At 40.1% G+C, this 20,914-nt stretch overlaps 1 protein-coding gene across 2 annotated transcripts in view; it reads left to right on the top strand.

Annotated features, from left to right (window-relative positions):
- The window catches only part of LOC133570059 (potassium voltage-gated channel subfamily B member 1-like), a 158,165-nt gene extending 140,124 nt beyond the window's left edge, over positions 1-18,041 (top strand). For both annotated transcript variants that reach the window (XM_061922703.1, XM_061922704.1), the window contains exon 3: positions 15,273-18,041. In XM_061922703.1, the coding sequence (XP_061778687.1) occupies positions 15,273-17,009 (1,737 nt within the window). In that variant the 3' untranslated portion in view covers positions 17,010-18,041. The remainder of the gene's footprint in view (positions 1-15,272) is intronic.
- Positions 18,042-20,914: the final 2,873 nt, after the last annotated feature.

Consider the following 20,914-nt stretch of genomic DNA (forward strand, 5'->3'; position numbering starts at 1 on the left):
TTAAGGTACATTAAACATATGTTTCTTTTTGCCATTTTGTCCTTAAATAAAATAATGAACATATAAGACGATTTGTCTTTTAGTAGTAAGTAAATAAACAAAGGCTCCTAATTTAGTCGGCTGACATATGCAGTAACATATTGTGTCATTTTCCATTCTATTATTTGGTCAACATTATTAACGCAGCACGGTGGAACAGGGGTTAGTGCATGTGCCTCACAATACGAAGGCCCTGGGTTCAATCTTGGGCTCGGGATCTTTCCGTGTGGAGTTTGCATGTTCTCCCTGTGACTGCGTAGGTTCCCAGCGGGTTCTCCTTTTTCCTCCCACTTCCAAAGACATGCACCTGGGGATAGGTTGATTGGCAACACTAAATTGGCCCTAGTGTGTGAATGTGAGTGTGAATGTTGTCTGTCTATCTGTGTTGGCCCTGCGATGAGATGGACACTTGTCCAGGGTGTACCCTGCCTTCCGCCCGAATGCATTTGGGATAGGCTCCAGCAACCCCCGCGACCTCGAAACAGGGATAAGCGGTATAAAATGGATGGATGGCTTTAGGACATGTTGTAGAAAATGAATTATTAATCTACTTGTTCATTTAGTCTTAATATCTGCTGACTTTCTCTTTTAAAATATTCTATCTACACTTCTGTTAAAATGTAATAATCAGTTATGCTTCTGTTGTTTGATACTTTACATTAGTTTTGGATGATACCACAAATTTAGGTATCAATCCGATACCAAGTCTTTACAGGATCATAAATTGGTCATATTCAAAGTCCTCATGTCCAGGGACATATTTCCTGAGTTTGTAAACATAATATAAAGTTAAAAAAAAAAGAAAGAAGGTGTTGTGATGCCAAAAAATATCAATGTAATCATAGAAGTATCGAGTGGATACGCTCCTGTACTTGGTGTAGATCCATCAATGACGTTTGTTTACCTTGTGACGTCGGTGAGCTACGGTGTGTAGTGAAACATGTTTAGCTATTTCTCGACTTGCAGGGATGATACTTGCAAGAAAGATACTTAATTTGTCGCCATAGAGGCGAGGATTAGTGATTTAGAAATAACTAAAACAATGCAAACAACTGTTGGACTTAAGCCGCGAGCTCGCTAGCCATGTCTTAAAGCACCCCTTCTTGAGGGCGTCTCATTGTTATAACTTCATCTTCATCTTCATTTTTTTAGGCCAAAATGCGTCCGTTCTCCCGTTTCTGTCCACACACTGTGTCTGCTTGGAAGTACTCCTTGATTGTGCGCTGCCGAACATGCTCCTCTGCTCGCAAGACCAGCAATGTCATGACGTAGCGACGACGGAGGGGGTTGAGGGTGCTACATTGATACTTTTTAGAGGCGGTATAGTACCGAATATGATTAATTAGTATCGTGTTACTATACTAATACTGGTATACCATACAACCATAATATGGAAGTACAATCAAATCCAGAAAATGGCGTACGTCAGTAAAAATTCAAATGTATGATAATGTGCACGCACAAATCCAAGAATATAACATTCTTTGTTACAGTGCATTCTACTTGGAATCTAAAACTAATGTAAAGTATCCAAACAACAGAAGAATAAGTGCTTAATATATATTAACAGAAGTGTAATTAAATTTGGTAAAACAGAAGGAAACATCGCTGTCCATCCATCCATTATTCTACAACGTGTCTCTAATCTTGTCTTTCATGATTTTGACAAAATAATAGACCGGCAAATGACACAATATGTTACTGCATATGATAGCAGCCAAATTAGGAGCCTTTGTAATCTGTTTGCTTACTTACTACTAAAAGTGAAGTTGTCGAGTATGTTCACTATCATACAGTATTTAATACCAAAATAGTTATTTCTTTATTGCAATCACAAGTAATGTTTTGGCTTTCTGTTCAAATGAAGAAAGTAATGATCATTTTTTTGTGGTCCCCTTTATTTTATAAGATATCAAAATATATCCAAATGTATTTTGGTACCAGTACCAAAATATTGGTATCAGGGCAACCCTCATAGATACATATTTTAACCCTGGTTTCCTTCTATCAAGAAAAAGTATAACTAATCTTTGAGATATTCAACCGAACATTAAAGTTTCTCCAGCATTTTTATATAAAACTTTAATGTTTTATTATTAGAGTGAAGTCTTGAAGCCACGTGCTGCCTATTGAGAACCCCTCAGGTTTTAATTTGGCTTCCAAATTAAAGGGTCAGATTTTGGGTACAGTTAGCATGACAAACCATAATATATCGGAAAAAGGCATGATGTACAAAACCTAAAACCAGTGAAGTTGGCACTTTGTGTAAATCGTAAATAAAACAGACTACAATGATTTGCAAATCCTTTTCAACTTATATTCAATTGAATAGACTACAAATTTATAACCGGAAAACTTTGTTATTTTTTGCAAATATTAGCTCATTTGGAATTTGGTAAGGAGGTGTAATAGTGCCCAACTTACACACCTGTGATGGTACCATTAATGCTGAATGGTACTGTCAGGTTCAAACACTGATGACATCTACAAAACCCGTTTCCATGTGAGTTGGGAAATTGTATTAGATGTAAATATAAACGGAATACAATGATTTGAAAATCCTTTTCAACCCATATTCAATTGAATGCACTACAAAGACAAGATATTTGACTTTCAAACTCATGAACTTTTTTTTTTTGTGCAAATAATCATTAATTTTGAATTTCATGGCTGCAACACGTGCCAAAGTAGTTGGGAAAGGGCATGTTCACCACTGTGTTACATCACATTTTCTTTTAACAACACTGAATAAACGTTTGGGAACTCAGGAAACTAATTGTGCGATATAGAAAATGACTATATCGTAATATTCGATTATATGTTCTCCCACACCTGCTTTCAGCTGCGTGCATTATATTACTGCCGTTTCTCACTCGTTCTTGTGTCACCTTCTCACAGAGACATAAAACAAGCCCGCCTTGTTACGTACGTCACATACTGTAACGCATGTAGTGTCACACGCTCTCGCCGAGAGCTAAAGTTAGCAACGCTAACGATAGCTGAGGCAGGTCGAGTTGCTTTTAGATGCGGGCATTACACAACCGGCGGGTTTCTCACTCCTCCTCGCCTCTCATTCTCACAGAGACAGAAAACAAGCCCGCCTTCTTACATACGTCACATACTGTTGCGCGTCTAGCGTCAAACGGTTTCGCCGACCAGAGAGGTAGCAGTATGGCTAACGTTAGCTGAGGCATGTCAAGCGGAGCGGAGCTTGTGACAATACAAAAGAGAGATTGTGTGAAACTGATCACAAATTGAAGAAAAACAATAAATGGCCAAAATAAAGAGCAGGGGGTCCATCATCTGGCAGTGGTTTGGCTTCAAGTGGGAAGATATTCAGCAGACAACAGTAATATACAAAGTATGCAGCAGAAGTGTTACTACAAAAAGGTAGCAACATTATCAATTTGTTCTTTCATTTAAAAAGTCACCCGTGAGAGAATGAAGAGTATTTAATAATTACAGTTTTGGTCAATTGACTTAGTTGTGATTTCCCTCTCTGCATGAAAGTTTAAAAGTAGCATATATTGTAGCTGAGATAGGCACCAGCGCCCCCCGCAACCCCAAAAAAGGGAATAAGCGGTAGAAATTGGATGGATGGATATATTAATGCAGTATGAAGAATAATATTTTAATGTAGACACAGAATCATCATACTGGTGTGATTATATGCATCAAGTGTTCATTCAAGGCCAAGGTAAAATATCGTAATATATAACGTATATCGCAATATGGCATAAAAATACTGCAATATTAATAAAAGCCAATATCGCCCAGCCCTACTTTGAAAGTGGAATTCTTTCCCATTCTTGTTTTATGTAGAGCTTCAGTCGTTCAACAGTCCGGGGTCTCCGCTGTCATATTTTACGCTTCATAATGCGCCACACATTTTTGATAGGAGACCGGTCTGGACTGCAGGCGGGCCAGGAAAGTACCCGCACTCTTTTTTACGAAGCCACGCTGCTGTAACACATGCTGAATGCCGCTTGGCATTGTCTTGCTGATATAAGCAGGGGCGTCCATGAAAAAGACGGCGCTTAGATGGCAGCATATGTTGTTACAAAACCTGTATGTACCTTTCAGCATTAATGGTGCCTTCACAGATGTGTAAGTTACCCATGCCTTGGGCACTAATGCACCCCCATACCATCACAGATGCTGGCTTTTGAACTGTGCGTTGATAACAGTCTGGATGGTTCGCTTCCCCTTTGGTCCGGATGACACGATGTCGAATATTTCCAAAAACAATTTGAAATGTGGACTCGTCAGACCACAGAACACTTTTCCACTTTGCATCAGTCCATTTTAGATGATCTCGGACTCAGAGACGCTGGCGGCGTTTCTGGATGTTGTTGATAAATGGCTTTCGCTTTGCATAGTAGAGCTTTAACTTGCACCTAGAGATGTAGCGAGCAACTGTATTTAGTGGCAGTGGTTTTCTGAAGTGTTCCTGAGCCCATGTGGTGATATCCTTTGGAGCTTGATGTCGGTTTTTGATACAGTGCCGTCGGAGGGATCGAAGGTCACGGTCATTCAATGTTGGTTTCTGGCCATGCCGCTTAGATGGAGTGATTTCTCCAGATTCTCTGAACCATTTGATGATATTATGGACCGTAGATGTTGAAATCCCTAAATTTCTTGCAATTGCACTTTGAGAAACGTTGTTCTTAAACTGTTTGACTATTTGCTCACGCAGTTGTGGACAAAGGGGTGTACCTCGCCCTATCCTTGTGAAAGATTGAGCATTTTTTGGGAAGCTGTTTTTATACCCAATCATGGCACCCACCTGTTCCCAATTAGCCTGCACACCTGTGGGATGTTCCAAATAAGTGTTCGATGAGCATTCCTCAATTCATCAGTATTAATTGCCACCTTTCCCAACTTCTTTGTCATGTGTTGCTGGCATCAAAATATAAAGATAATGATTATTTGCGCCAAAAAAATGATTATCAATTTGAACATCAAATATGTTGTCTTTGTAGCATATTCAACTGAATATGGGTTGAAAATGATTTGCACATCTTTGTATTCTGTTTATATTTACATCTAACACAATTCCCCAACTCATATGGAAACGGGGTTTGTATTAAACAAGACAAAAGCAAAGAATCAAACAGAGACAGAATTCAATTTGGCTCAATTGAGGAGAAACGCTCAGACGAAAGATTGTATGCCTCCTTCCTTTATTTGGATTTTCTCTGACCACATGTCCACAGCTGCTTTCAGAGGGAAGTGGATCGTAAACAGCATTGTCTTTGGTTACAGAACAGTTCAAAAGAAAAGGTTGTAAACACTTCACTGAAAAGGTCGTAAATGCGTTAAAAAAAGAGGTTCGTAAAACAGTTATAAAAGACGTTCGTAAAACAGTTGAAAAAGGAAGTCGCCTGGAGAGGACTCTGGTCCTGCATCCTCTTTGCTTTTATAGTCCTTGGCTGAGACAATGTCTTTCTGTTTGATTGTAATACATGAAAGACAACAGGAACATCTTCATCAGGGGAGTTTTACAAGCCTTACTCTTGGTAGGTTTCAAAGACAGCTTTTGCCTGTCACCGGGCACTCAAATGTAACACAAATTTTTTGTGATAACTTAGAAACAATTATTCTAACATGTACGTACAGGTTTTGGAGCAACATACTTTGCCATCCAAGCAACGTTACCATGGACGCCCCTTCTTATTACAGCAAGACAATGCCACACCATGTGTTAGAACAGCGTGGCTTCATCGTAAAAGAGTGTGGGTACTAGACTGGCCTGCCTTTAGTCCAGACCTGTCTCCCATTGGAAATGTGCGCAATATGAAGCCTGAAATACCACAACGGAGACCCCGGACTGTTGAACAACTTAAGCCAGCGGTTCTTAACCTTGTTGGAGGTACTGAACCCCACCAGTTTCATATGTGCATTGACCATACTATTATTTAGTGAAAAATTAAAAAAAAATGTTTGTTTCAAATTCAAGACAGAGTTATATGTTTTCTTTACTGGTGCAGAAAATGAACCATGCATGAGCATCACCTTGTTCAAAGAACAAAACCAACACAATGCATGAACTCACAACTTATTATACACCTGCAAATCAGATGGAAATTAGAGGGAACATTGTTTGGTGGAATATTCATAATATTTCGATAGGGAGAAGTTTTATTTTCAGGATGAGTTGGGAGTGTCTTGACCTCCGTGGCAGAGGCTCCGCCGAACCCCTGAGGCCGACTCACCGAACCCCTCAGGTTCGATCGAACCCAGGTTAAGAACCACTGACTTAAGCTGTCTATCAACCAAGAATGGGAACTAATTCCACCTGAAAAGCTGTAAAAATTGGTCGAAACGTTTACCGAGTGTTGTTAAACGAAAGTTCATGTAACACAGTGGTAAAAATGCCCCTGTGCCAACTTTTTTGCAATGAGTTGCTGCCATTAAATTCTAAGTTAATGATTATTTGCTAAAAAATATGACAGTTCTCAGTTCAAACAATAAATATCTTGTCTTTGCAGTCTATTCAATTAAATATAAGTTGAAAAGGATTTGCAAATCATTGTATTCTGTTTTTATTTACACAGCGTGCCAACTTGACTGGTTTGGAGTTTTGTATATAAATAAGGTATGATGTAATGCAAATGTGTTTCCCACAATCCCACACATGATCTTATCAAAGTTCACAAATGAAGGGTTGCCAAGAGCAGGGAGTGTCTTCCAACTTTGTTCTCCGTGCAGAGATAACATCCCTGCCTTCTCATAGCAACTTGGAAGCGACGAGTGGGCGGCGTTGGAAAAGGTGAATCAAGACAAAATATGTTCAGGTGCAGGGGGTATGGGGGGGTGGGGGGTGTTATGCTTGGCTTGTCGTTTACATTCAGCGTGATTCATGAGCTCGTGCTTTCAACCTGATTCCACTTGCTGTGACGAGCAGTCCACCACACACACCAACCGTTCTTGTTGTTGATGTGTATTAATTCCATTGTCAGGCCTCTGGATTTTTCCCATTTTCTCCACATTTTGCACTTTCCTGAAAATGACGACTTCTACTGGGGCGGCATAGCTCGGTTGGTAGAGTGGCCGTGCCAGCAACTTGAGGGTTGCAGGTTCGATTCCCGCTTGTGCCATACTAGTCACTGCCGTTGTGTCCTTGGGCAAGACACTTTACCCACCTGCTCCCAGTGCCACCCACACTGGTTTAAATGTAACTTAGATATTGGGTGTCACTATGTAAAGCGCTTTGAGTCACTTGAGAAAAGCGCTATATAAATATAATTCACTTCACTACTGTGTCACCCCTCAGAATACGGTTAATATGTCACTTGTTTTTATTCCCTGCGGTGCTTTGTGCCATCCTCTAATGAGTCAAACCTTCTCATCCATCACCTGCGTCTCCTGGGAGCCAAAGTGAGTTATTTCGGGGAAGGTCAAATGTTGTCCTGACCCTTTAATGGTCATTTGAGTCAGTGAGGACTTTTTTCCCACCTTGCTCTCCCTGCAAAGGCCGAAGTGTACTAGCAGTCCCCTGTCAAGATCAATTAAAGCTCATGAACACTTATGAACGCTACTAATCTTGGAATGTTACCTCAATGTTGACCTTGTGCTAGATTTCACACTCAGGACCAAAGACCCACTTCAGTATATAGTAGATATTGTGCTGTGTTTGTTGCCTTTTTGTTGCGTTTCGCTTGATTGTAAAATAATAGAGGGTGTGATGTTCAAATGTTGTCAATGTTCAGTGTTTTATCCTTCATAGTTAATATTGTAAATCCCACATTTTTTACTTGATGTAGAAACTGAGTATCTCATTCAGTAAAATAAAAATTACAAACCCTGTTTCCATATGATTTGGGAAATTGTGTTAGATGTAAATATAAACCGAATACAATGACTTGCAAATCATTTTCAACCCATATTCAATTGAATGCACTACAGACACAAGATATTTGATGTTCAAACTCGTCTACTTTGTTGTTGTTTTTTTGCAAATAATAATTAATTTGCAATTTCATGGCTGCAACACATGTCAAAGTAGTTGGGAAAGGGCATGTTCACCACTGTATTACATCACCTTTTCTTTTAACAACACTCAATAAACGTTTGGGAACTGGGGAACCTAATTGTTGAAGCTTTGAAAGCGGAATTCTTTCCCATTCTTGTTCTATGTAGAGCTTCAGTCGTTCAACAGTCGTATTTTACTCTTCATAATGCGCCACACATTTTCGATGGAAGACAGGTCTGGACTGCAGGCAGGCCAGGAAAGTACCCGCACTCTTTTTTTACAAAGCCACGCTTTTGTAACACATCCTGAATGTGCCTTGGGATTGTCTTGCTGAAATAAGCAGGGGCGTCCATAAAAAAGACAGCGCTTAGATGGCAGCATACTGAATGTTGTTCCAAAACCTGTATGTACCTTTCAGCATTAATGGTGCCTTCACAGATGTGTAAGTTACCCATGCCTTGGGCACTAATGCAACCCCATACCATCACAGATGCTGGCTTTTGAACTTTGCGTCGATAACAGTCTGGATGGTTCGCTTCCCCTTTGGTCCGGATGACACGATGTCGAATATTTCCAAAACAAATTTGAAACGTTGACCCGTCAGACCACAGAACACTTTTCCACTTTGCATCAGTCCATCTTAGATGAACTCGGGCCCAGAGAAGCTGGCGGCGTTTCTGGGTGTTGTTGATAAATGGCTTTCGCTTTGCATAGTAGAGCTTTAACTTGCACTTACAGATGTAGGGACGAACTGTATTTAGTGACAGTGGTTTTCTGAAGTGTTCCTGAGCCCATGTGGTGATATCCTTGAGAGATTGATGTCGGTTTTTGATGCAGTACCGCCTGAGGGATCGAAAGTCACGGTCATTCAATGTTGGTTTCCGGCCATACCGTTTAGGTGGAGTGATTTCTCCGGATTCTCCGAACCTTTTAATGATATTATGGACCGTAGATGTTGAAATCCCTAAATTTCTTGCAATTGCACTTTGAGAAACGTTGTTCTTAAACTGTTTGACTATTTGCTCACGCAGTTGTGGACAAAGGGGAGTACCTCACCCCATCCTTTGTGAAAGACTTAATCAGGGCACCGACCTGTTCCCAATTAGCCTGCATGTCTGAGGGATGTTCCAAATAAGTGTTTGATGAGCATTCCTCAACGTTGTCGGTATTTATTGCCACCTTTCCCAACTTCTTTGTCAAGTGTTGCTGGCATCAAATTCTAAAGTTAATGATTATTTGCAACAACAAAAAAATGTTTATCAGTTTGAACATTGAATATGTTGTCTTTGTAGCATATTCAACTGAATATGAGTTGAAAAGGATTTGCAAATCATTGTATTCAACACTATTTCCCAACACATATGGAAACTGGTTTGTATATATACATATATATATACATATATATATATATATATATAAATATATATATATATATATATATATATATATATATATATATATTAGGGGTGGGAAACGATTACACATCTTAATCAGAATTAATCGCAGTGTTTCTCTGATTAATTACGATTAACTGCATTGTATACGCAAAACCCAATAATAAATTCAAAAGTAGTTTTGTGCACCTTCATTGGAATATTTTCCCATTCGAACAAAAGCGCCAAAACAAAATCAGTACTTGTAGCAGTCAGTAGCAGTTAAATATCATATTTTATGAAAATCAACTCAAAAAATGTAAATACAAACATCAAGCTTATTGCCACTGCCAGGGTATTTAAATTATTCTGTTTGTAATGGAAAAAATATGTAATCTACATACAAATCTCTGAGCCACAATCATAACATCCGAACAGGCAATTTCTGAGGTAACAGCAGAAACATTTTCTTTTATCAGGGAGAAAGAAAAGAAAGGGTGAAGCACAAAACACTTCACCCCTGGGATTTCCTTTACACGGGACTGGAATGTAAAGTCCATGTTAATAATGGAGTTCCTTCAGAGAATCTCACTAAACTCGGTGCAGTTTGTTCATTCTTAGAACTTGACGGCCATTAATTTTAAATGTACTGCCGTATGAATTAAAGTGCCATAACATTTACTGTGCAAACACACTTTTAACACTGTATAATTTCAGTGAAGTGCCCCGCACATATTTCAGCATAATGTTTTCATTATAGACAGATTATGTGAATACGGCACCCACTTTTCATCAATATAATGCACTGGAGTTCCCAGGTAATTATGCTTACCGATTGATGTCCAGTAGTCCCCAATGAGAGCAACTACGGCTACACATTGTAAAGTTGTCACTTTTACAGTCCACGCTGCATTTAACGTAGTCTGCCGAAGCCTGGCTGCACTGTTTGCTTTGTTGAATGGTTTTCTCGCATCAAAATTGTGCTTCGTGTTAAGGTGATATTTTAGACTGGAAGTACTCTTGTGATAAGAAAATTCAGCATGGCAGTGGCTACAAACCACTTTACTTCTGTCAAATCCACTGCCTGGAAGTAATTTATAATGAATATGACCCTGTAAAGGTTATGTTGCATTACCCTTCTTCTCCATGCTTGTTTAGTTTTATTCTGCGTTCTCCTTCCTTTTCCACAGGAGCCAGCAATAGGCGTTAACAAAATAAAAGCATGTAAAGAACATACGCAAATGCGCGATAAAATAATTGTCGCCGTTAATAGATTGATGAGTTAACACGAAATTAACGCATTTATATATATATATATATATATATATATATATATATATATATATATATATATATATATATATATATATATATATATATATATATATATATATATATATATAGTTGTGATCAAAAGTATTCAACCCCCACACAATTTTGGTGTTTTAGCAAGTTGGACATTTATTCCGTATTTTGTTTATAGTCATATCAAATAAAGATGCATTAAATAGACAAATGCAACTTGAATTACAACATTATATTTTGTAACATACCAAACAGTGTCATTTCTCTTAATATCTCATTGACAAAATTATTCAACCCCTTGAAGATCATAACTCTTAAGAACAGAATTTGAATAAGGTCTTTTCAATTAGGAGTTGAAAACATCTGTAGATGTGATTAGAACCATAACCGAGCAACAATTAAACTGATTGAAAAAGACTGTGACGCTCAGCTTCTTGTAGATGGTCAATGGTGTATTTGCAACCTGGTGAAATCCAGGAAGTGGTCAAAGAAGTCAAGAGAGGAGGTAATTTCCCTTCATAAGAAAGGATATGGATATAAGAAAATAGCAAAGACATTACACATTCCAAGAGACACAGTTAGGAGCATAATTCGCAAGTTTAAAGCTAAAGGCACAGTGGAAACACTACCTGGGCGTGGTAGAAAGAGGATGCTGTGTGCAACTGCTGTCCGGTATTTGAAGCGTACAGTGTTGAAAAACCCCCGAGTAACAGCTACAACAGGAGATTGCAGAGGGGGGAACGCAGGTTTCGTCCCAGACAATAAGGCGCGCACTACGAGATGAAGGCCTCCATGCCAGAACTCCCAGGCGCATCCCACTTCTGACTACCAGGCACAAGGAAAATAGACTCCAGTATGCCAAAAATCATTCTATGCATTTTCATTGTATATTGTTACTGAAGGCATCAAAACTATGAATGAACACATGCAGAGTTATGTACTGTACAAAAGAAAGTGAAATAACTGAAAACATGTTTTATATTTTAGTTTCTTCAAAATTGCCACCCTCTGCTCTGATTACTTTTCTGGACACTCTTGGCATTCTCTTGATGAGCTTCAACAAGTAGTCACCTGAAATGGTTTTCACTTTACAGGTGTCATAGTTTTAAAGCCTTCATTTATATTTGTATTTATAAAAAATACAAACATGTAGGTTTTTGTTTTTCATGAAGACAAGACTATAAATTAGTGTATTACCTTATTCTGGTGACTTGCATTGATTGCAATCAGACAGGATCCACAATTTACAGGTGGAAGACGTCCTCCTCTCTTTCCAACACCACATGAAAGTGGTTGTTTTCAGCTTTTTATCTATCCAGCTTCCGTACTCGTTTGTATACCCTTTGCAAAAAATACATAATAGTTAACTCCGTTGCTCGCTAGCTTGTACTGTATGTGCTAGTTTTCTGAGACTTTTATATTGCCAGCGCAGGCAGGATGGGGCAGCAATTTTATTGTGAAAAACGTCTTTACAGTTTTGACAGTCGGTATGGCGAGAGAGTCTGAAGAAGTATTAAGTCTAAGCTCGCAGCAGCCAGCGTCATCACCCAAGAGCCTCGGGTGCCGTGAATGTCAACCAAGTGAGGGAAATGACGTCGTATGTTTACATTTTTTAATGCCTCGCGATCAAGTGACACACACTCCGCGATCAACCGGTAGCTGGCGATTGATCTAACATGCACCGCTAGTGTAAACAAACTGCTGCGCTAAAATTAGTAGGACAAAACGGCGCTCATCATTAACTCCCAGCAGTGAAACGTAAACACAGACATATTAACTAGTGGGCTTACTAAAAATTAGGAAGGTTTGTGTCATGTTGGTCTTCCTACAGAAACCATATTCAAATAAAATATATATATTTTCCCCATCTTTTTTCATTTACATACGTTTCCATACTAGGGTGGCGGTAAAGAGCCGCACGCATTCCTGTGTTAAAAATCATTTTTTAATTCCATTTGTAACAATATACCAAAACAATAACTTACTAAAATACCTGATTTTAAACGGACCTGTGCCCGATTCTAAACAGACAGGTCCGTGTACCTTCCGTTCATTTTATTTCCATTTCTTGAATGCAAATCAAAAAAACATTTCGGGCCATTTTATCTATTTTAATTTCTGAAACAGAAGTTGGACAACTATTTTAATGACACTTTTTTGAAACGACGATAGGTCTCCTGCTAAACAAAGGTGCTAGCGTTATGCTAAAAACATGCTAAACGCAAAGGAAAAGCTAAAATACTGCTTCTGGTTCAATTTGTCATCACACAGATAACCACGCGTTTTTGTATTTTGGATGAACATTTTGTGTTCATCTGGAAACCAGCACAAAATCCAATTTTATGGAAAGACTTTAATTAAAATCAACCCTTTTTTGTTTGTTTGAAAATCTGCCGTACATAATAAAAATCGAAAAACGGCTCTCATTTTGTTTTTTATTTGCTTTTCAGAATTAGAAATAGAATGAACGGAAACTATACGGACCCGGACAGTAAAGTATATCAGCAATGATATACCAAAAAGTAATACAACTAATCAATAAATAAACCCTTTTATAAATTATTATAATATGTGTAAAAGTGAAATACATGATGCAGCTCGATTGAATATAAAGCAGTCACATATAAAAATTCCGGCTGCTCACCTTGAGTGTTTTTCAACAAAACAAAACAAAATTAAAATATGCCCAAGAGAGCTTATTAACTTTGACCTAAAATTTTTTTAAGTGCAGACATGGGTTTTAATCAACACTTTGGAGAGAAAAGTTCAACTAGAGCATCTTTGTAGATGCCATTACAACTTTTAGTCGCATGTCACATTATATTTACAGTATAGATTGGAATGTTCAGTAGTTTCCTATAGGCTGCAGCTTTGTAGATCAGGAGTCTACTGTACATACAGTACTGTGTAGGACCTTCATTATCAGACATTGCTTGGCTCTACCGCTCGTTTGTCCTGTTTGTGAGTAATTGGCCAAGCAAGGTTTTGCCAAGAAGAAAGTCAACACAACACAGATGGCATCCAAAAATCTGGAAATTCCGCATTTTTTACCCTTTTTTTTTTGTCCATTCTCAATACAAACAATGTATAATTATCAAATGTTTGTTTCAAAACAAACCAAAGATGTTCAGTACTAAAGTCTGCTTTTTCACATTGACAAAACAAGATATCGTTAGAGGGGCCCGATCATTTGCAACTTATCAGACATATGTACAGTAATACTTCAGCTTTGTTGAAAACCAATTCATATGAAAAAAGAAAACATTTTGTGTAAGAAATAGTGTAAATTCAATTCATCTGTGGCAGACACCAAAAATAAAACAAAATACATTTTTATATAAAAAAAACAAAGACTTAACAAGGAGAAAACAATGTGATTACACAAAAATTGCTGAATGAAATATATAAAATCACTTAATGATATAGAAAACATTATTCCTAATGGCAATGAGCCGCTCCTCTTTTATTTAACCACCTGAAAAAATAAACACTGTAAAAAAAAAGCCATGTTTTATCATAAAAATTAAATGTTCTTAATGAAGTAATGCACTGTAAAGATAAATGCAAAATCTATATATATATAAAAAAACACAATCTGTGACGTTTGTCCGTTAAAGTAATGCACTGTAAAAACAATGACGGTAGATTTGACAGTGAAAAACTGGTTTATCAGTTGCCAAATTGTAAAAAATACAATTGTATCCGTTTTTCTATTAACAGTAATGTAAAAAAAGCCCGTAGATTTTACAGTAAAAAAATAAAAAAAAACATGGCAGCTACTGGAATTGTGACATGAAAATAAATAATGCCAAAAGGTTTAAATGGTAAAAATCTGGTGGTTCTGTCACTAGAAGTTACCCGGAAAAATAACAATGTTGTTTTCATTTACAATAATCCACTGTAAAAAACAATGACCGCAAATGTTACTGTTAAAGATTTTACCTGGAATGTTACTATACTGGTTTTCCATTTCCAGTAATGGACTGCAAAAACAACTGAAATGTATTGAAAGTAAAGAACTGGCAGCTCATTTGCAGAAATTCACAGTGAAAATAACAATTGCGGCATTTTCCATTTGCAAGGATGCACTGTAAAAAAAAAAACAGAGGTCGCAGATTTTACAATTAAATACTGGCACGGATTGTTTTTCCTTTACAGTAATGCACTGTAATAACAATGACCATACATAAAAAAAAAAACAGGCAGTTAGTTGCCAGGATTTTACTGTAAAAGTTATGGTTAGGGTTTTTACAGTGTACGTCAAATACAAAATATTATGCTAGGTTAGTCAGTTTGCTAAAGAAAAATAAAACAATGAAACTTTTACTCCCACCTGTGTTGCTGACTGATGGATAATTAGCATCACTGTATTTTAAGATGTGTAGCAAAACCAGGTTGTGAAGCTCTTGCATCTAGGCTCATCATGCCCATGAGCAAGCAGGTTTTTCTTTCATGAAAAGCAGCAACTCGAAAGTGAGGAAACTTTGTGCCGTGTGAACATGATTGAAAAGTATAGCAGCCAGTGAACGGACTGATAAAGGTAAATGACACGATGTTGATTGTTTTCTGTTTACTTTCAGATCCTGGCAATCATCTCCATCCTCTTCATTGTGTTGTCCACCATCGCCTTGTCCCTCAACACTCTTCCAGAGCTGCAGGACACGGATGAATTCGGTCACCCCACAGACAACCCCCAGCTGGCCCACGTGGAAGCCGTCTGCATCGCCTGGTTCACCATGGAGTACCTGCTCCGCTTCCTCTCCTCGCCCAGCAAGTGGAAGTTCTTCAAGGGTCCGCTGAACGTCATCGACCTGCTGGCCATCTTGCCCTACTACGTCACCATCTTTCTGACAGAGTCCAACAAGAGCGTGCTGCAGTTCCAGAACGTCCGACGTGTGGTTCAGATTTTCAGGATCATGCGAATCCTGCGTATTTTGAAGCTGGCTCGTCACTCCACAGGTCTTCAGTCTCTGGGCTTCACCCTCCGTCGGAGCTACAACGAGCTGGGACTTCTTATTCTTTTCCTGGCCATGGGTATCATGATCTTCTCCAGCCTTGTGTTTTTTGCCGAGAAGGATGAGGAGGACACCAAGTTTAAAAGCATTCCTGCGTCGTTCTGGTGGGCAACCATTACAATGACCACAGTAGGCTATGGAGATATTTACCCAAAAACCCTGCTGGGAAAAATCATAGGGGGGTTGTGCTGCATCGCCGGGGTGCTGGTGATCGCCCTGCCAATCCCCATCATCGTTAATAACTTCTCTGAGTTCTACAAAGAACAAAAGAGGCAGGAGAAAGCCATCAAACGGAGGGAAGCGCTGGAGAGGGCCAAGAGAAATGGCAGCATCATATCCATGAACATGAAGGACGCCTTTGGACGCAGCGTGAATCTGATGGACGTCACGGTGGACAAAACGGAAGCTCAGAAAATGGTACAAGTCAATCATGTGATTCAAATGCCGCACAAAGGGGATACTCAACTCCAGTCTGAGCTGAGCCGCAGCAAGGAGAACCTGGAATCAAGCCACCAGGAGCAAGCCAAACCTTCAGGCAACCCTCAGAACCTCAGTGCTCAGACACTGGAGGAGATGTACGACAAGATGGCCAAGACTAGATCACAGCCGGACCTTAACAGCAAGGACAAATGTAAAGCTGGGAGGCAGAGAGCTGAGTTTGAGATGGGAGTTGTGATGGATGTGAGGAGCATGTCCAGTATCGATAGCTTCATCAGCTGCGCCACTGACTTCCCTGAAGGTTCTCGCTTCTCCTATTGCAATAATCCCGCCAGGGTCAGCACCTACCCAAGTCTGGAGCCCACCTTGGAGAACGACAATGAGGAAATCGCCACACCGCTGACAGGACATAGCTCCGAGGGTCTGCATTGTAGCAATCCACCCAAAGCCCACTCCATGAGGGTTGGCAGGTATTCAGGGACAGGGGGCCTCTCAGATAGTGTCTCATTACAGAGCCCAGAGGCATCAGTTTACACGCCCGCAAGAAGCAGGATCGCCAGCAAGAGCCCGGAGAATTTACCTCAAAACATCTTCACCTTCCACCACGCGTCCATCAACAAGTTCATCGACGCCGACACAGATGAGGAAGAGCACCAGCACGACGGTTCAAGGATCAGCCCGGTGCAGAGACTCCTAGGAAGGGTCAGTCCCAGGTTTGGCCACCAGGGGGGCAACCACTCAGAGGGCCTCCAAAAAAAGCTGGGGAATAGCAGGATGCCGCTAGACAAGCAAGAGAACCACGTGGCTAAGGATATACAGTCGCTTAAGGGAGACAAGAGTTATTCCAAAACTTGGAACAAGTAAGAACACACGTAAAGCACAGAGACTTCAAATTAACATCATCAACCTTATAGGAGGATTGCCAGGATGGCAGCACATTAAAAGACACGTGGATGATGGCGGAGCTTTTTGTGTTCTGATTTCTTTCACATAAACTCTTTGAGCTTACACCCCAGGTTCCAAAGTTTTTGTGAGAATTTAGTGGGATTTGGTACAAAATCCACTGTAAATAGTTGAGAGTGACGGTTTTATTTGAAAATAATCGAACATAATCTGAACCCTTACATGCCAGTCCTAAAATGTGTCCTCAAATCCATAAATGAAACATTATGGAACAAACTTAAAGGCCTACTGAAACCCACTACTACCCACCACGCAGTCTGATAGTTTATAAATCAATGATGAAATATTAACATTGCAACACATGCCAATACGGCCTTTTTTAGTTTACTAAATTACAATTTTAAATTTCCCAGGAGTTTCGTCTTGAAAACGTCGCGTAATGATGACGTTTACGCAAGACGTCACGCGTTTTTAGGAAGTATGAGCGCTACGCACACACACACAGCTAAAAGTCGTCTGCTTTAACGGCATAATTACACAGTATTTTGGACACCTGTGTTGCTGAATCTTTTGCAATTTGTTCAATTAATATTGGAGAAGTCACAGTAGAAAGATGGAGTTGGGGAGTTTTGCCTTTAGCCACACAAACACACGGTGATTCCTTGTTTAAAATTCCCGGAGCTGAAACTTTACTATGGATCAGAGCGGTCAAGCAAACATGGATCCCAAACGAATGTCAACCAGCAGGTTTCAGTGAGAAATTTGTGGTTAAAAAGTCGCCACTTACTGGATATCAGCTGAGCTTGTGCTGTCCATACAGCTGCCGTCGACTCCCCTGAGACATTGGAGTCAAGACACCCGTGGACGTACACGACGTAAACTCACTAAAACACTAGTAACACAATAGAAAGATAAGGGATTTCCCAGAATTATCCTAGTAAATGTGTTTAAAAACATCGGAATCCGTTGTTTTCGTCCTGGTCGTGGAACTGTGGACCAGCTCTGTACTCTCGGCAGGGTTCTTGAGGGTGCATGGGAGTTTGCCCAACCAGTCTACATGTGCTTTGTGGACTTGGAGAAGGCATTCGACCGTGTCCCTCGGGAAGTCCTGTGGGGAGTGCTCAGAGAGTATGGGGTATCGGACTGTCTGATTGTGGCGGTCCGCTCCCTGTACGATCAGTGCCAGAGCTTGGTCCGCATTGCCGGCAGTAAGTCGGACACATTTCCAGTGAGGGTTGGACTCCGCCAAGGCTGTCCTTTGTCACCGATTCTGTTCATAACTTTTATGGACAGAATTTCTAGGCGCAGTCAAGGCGTTGAGGGGTTCCGGTTTGGTGACCGCAGGATTAGGTCTCTGCTTTTTGCAGATGATGTGGTCCTGAAGGCTTCATCTGACCGGGATCTTCAGCTCTCACTGGATCGGTTCGCAGTCGAGTGTGAAGCGACCGGAATGAGAATCAGCACCTCCAAGTCCGAGTCCATGGTTCTCGCCCGGAAAAGGGTGGAATGCCATCTCCGGGTTGGTGAGGAGACCCTGCCCCAAGTGGAGGAGTTCAAGTACCTAGGAGTCTTGTTCACGAGTGGGGGAAGAGTGGATCGTGAGATCGACAGGCGGATCGGTGCGGCGTCTTCAGTAATGCGGACGTTGTACCGATCCGTTGTGGTGAAGAAGGAGCTGAGCCGGAAGGCAAAGCTCTCAATTTACCGGTCGATCTACGTTCCCATCCTCACCTATGGTCATGAGCTTTGGGTCATGACCGAAAGGATAAGATCACGGGTACAAGCGGCCGAAATGAGTTTCCTCCGCCGTGTGGAGGGGCTCTCCCTTAGAGATAGGGTGAGAAGCTCTGCCATCCGGGAGGAACTCAAATCAAAGCCGGTGCTCCTTCACATCGAGAGGAGCCAGATGAGGTGGTTCGGGCATCTGGTCAGGATGCCACCCGAACGCCTCCCTGGGGAGGTGTTTAGGGCACGTCCAACCGGTAGGAGCCCACGGGGAAGACCCAGGACACGTTGGGAAGACTATGTCTCCCGGCTGGCCTGGGAACGCCTCGGGATCCCCCGGGAAGAGCTAGACGAAGTGGCTGGGGAGAGGGAAGTCTGGGTTTCCCTGCTTAGGCTGTTGCCCCCGCGACCCGACCTCGGATAAGCGGAAGAAGATGGATGGATGGATGGATGGAATCCGTCCCAATGCAATCGCGTCTTTGTTTTTTTTAACTCGTTTTTTATTTATTTTTATTTTTTTTTCTAGTCCGTCGCTATCAATATCCTCAAACACGAATCTTTCGTCCTCGCTCAAATTAATGGGGAAATTGTCGTTTTCTCGTCCGAATAGCAATTTTTGTTGGAGGCTCCCATTATAATCAATGTGAATATTGATTCCGGTAGAGGCAGGGCTTTTCTCTTAACACCGACAGTTGCAAACTTTATTGTGGATGTTCTCTACTAAATCCTTTCAGCAAAAATATGGCAATATCGCGAAATGATCAAGTATGACACATAGAATGGACCTGCTATCCCCGTTTAAATAAGAAAATCTAATTTCAGTAGGCCTTTAATTACTGAATGTAGATCGGATCGCTTCTTTCTCCCTAGCCTGCACCATGCTCTCAGACGAGACCTAAATCCTAAATCTGTGAGCATGAACTGATGGAGCCTTTTGGACTTAAAATTGCTACACAACATGATGCATTTTTTTCACAATCGCAAAAATGCTAACAAGACACATTTTCACCCTTTCAATTATTTTGTTTATCCCAATATTTTATGCAATTTTTTTTCAAAACCGCAAGAAAAAATTAATGGATCGGCCATTTTAAATGTCAAGGGGGAAGATGGACGCTGTGATGTCTACCGGTGGGAGCCACATTCAGGTTTTTACAAATTAATTAACGCTATTTACATGTAAACCAAAAAAAAACTCATCACACATGCCATCTTGTAACAACAGTCGTAAATGCAGTTTCTGTTTATAGCCATACAGTTTCAGTCTGATTTACAGTAATAACTCACATTACGAGCACATTCTTACCATAGATTGATTAACGTGGACCCAGACTTAAACAAGTTGAAAAACTTATTCGGGTGTTACCATTTAGTGGTCAATTGCACAGAATATGTACTGAACTGTGCAATCTACTAATAAAAGTCTCAATCTCAATTGTGTTTCACGAGCCAGCTTGTAACACTCGTAATTTCAATCAGCCCTGCCTGTTGAAATAACTGAATTTTTCGGACTATAAGTCGCAGTTTTTTTCATAGTTTGGCCGGGGGTGCGACTTATACTCAGGAGCGACTTATGTGTGAAATGATTAACACATTACCGTAAAATATCAAATAATATTATTTAGCTCATTCACGTATGAGACTAGACTTATAAGATTTCATGGGATTTAGCAATTAGGAGTGACAGATTGTTAGGTAAACGTATAGCATGTTCTATATGTTATAGTTATTTGAATGACTCTTACCATAATATGTTACGTTAACATACCAGGCACCTTCTCAGTTGGTTATTTATGCGTCATATAACGTACACTTATTCAGCCTGTTGTTCACTATTCTTTATTTACTTTAAATTGCCTTTCAAATGTCTATTCTTGGTGTTAGGTTTTATCAAATAAATTTCCCCCCCAAAATACGACTTATACTCCAGTGCGATTTATATATGTTTTTTTTTCTTCTTTATTATGCATTTTCGGCAGGTGCAACTTATACTCCGGTGCGATTTATACTCCGAAAACTACAGTAACTTAAATGAATGTAGTTGGTGCTACAACTACAATAGCTACTGTAGCATTTCACTTGGGGAATAGACCTTTGTAAATGTCTGCTATGGATGGTTTCCCTGTTGTGTAACAATGTGA

Source organism: Nerophis ophidion, linkage group LG16, assembly GCF_033978795.1.
Source record: "Nerophis ophidion isolate RoL-2023_Sa linkage group LG16, RoL_Noph_v1.0, whole genome shotgun sequence".
Lineage (NCBI taxonomy): Eukaryota > Metazoa > Chordata > Actinopteri > Syngnathiformes > Syngnathidae > Nerophis > Nerophis ophidion.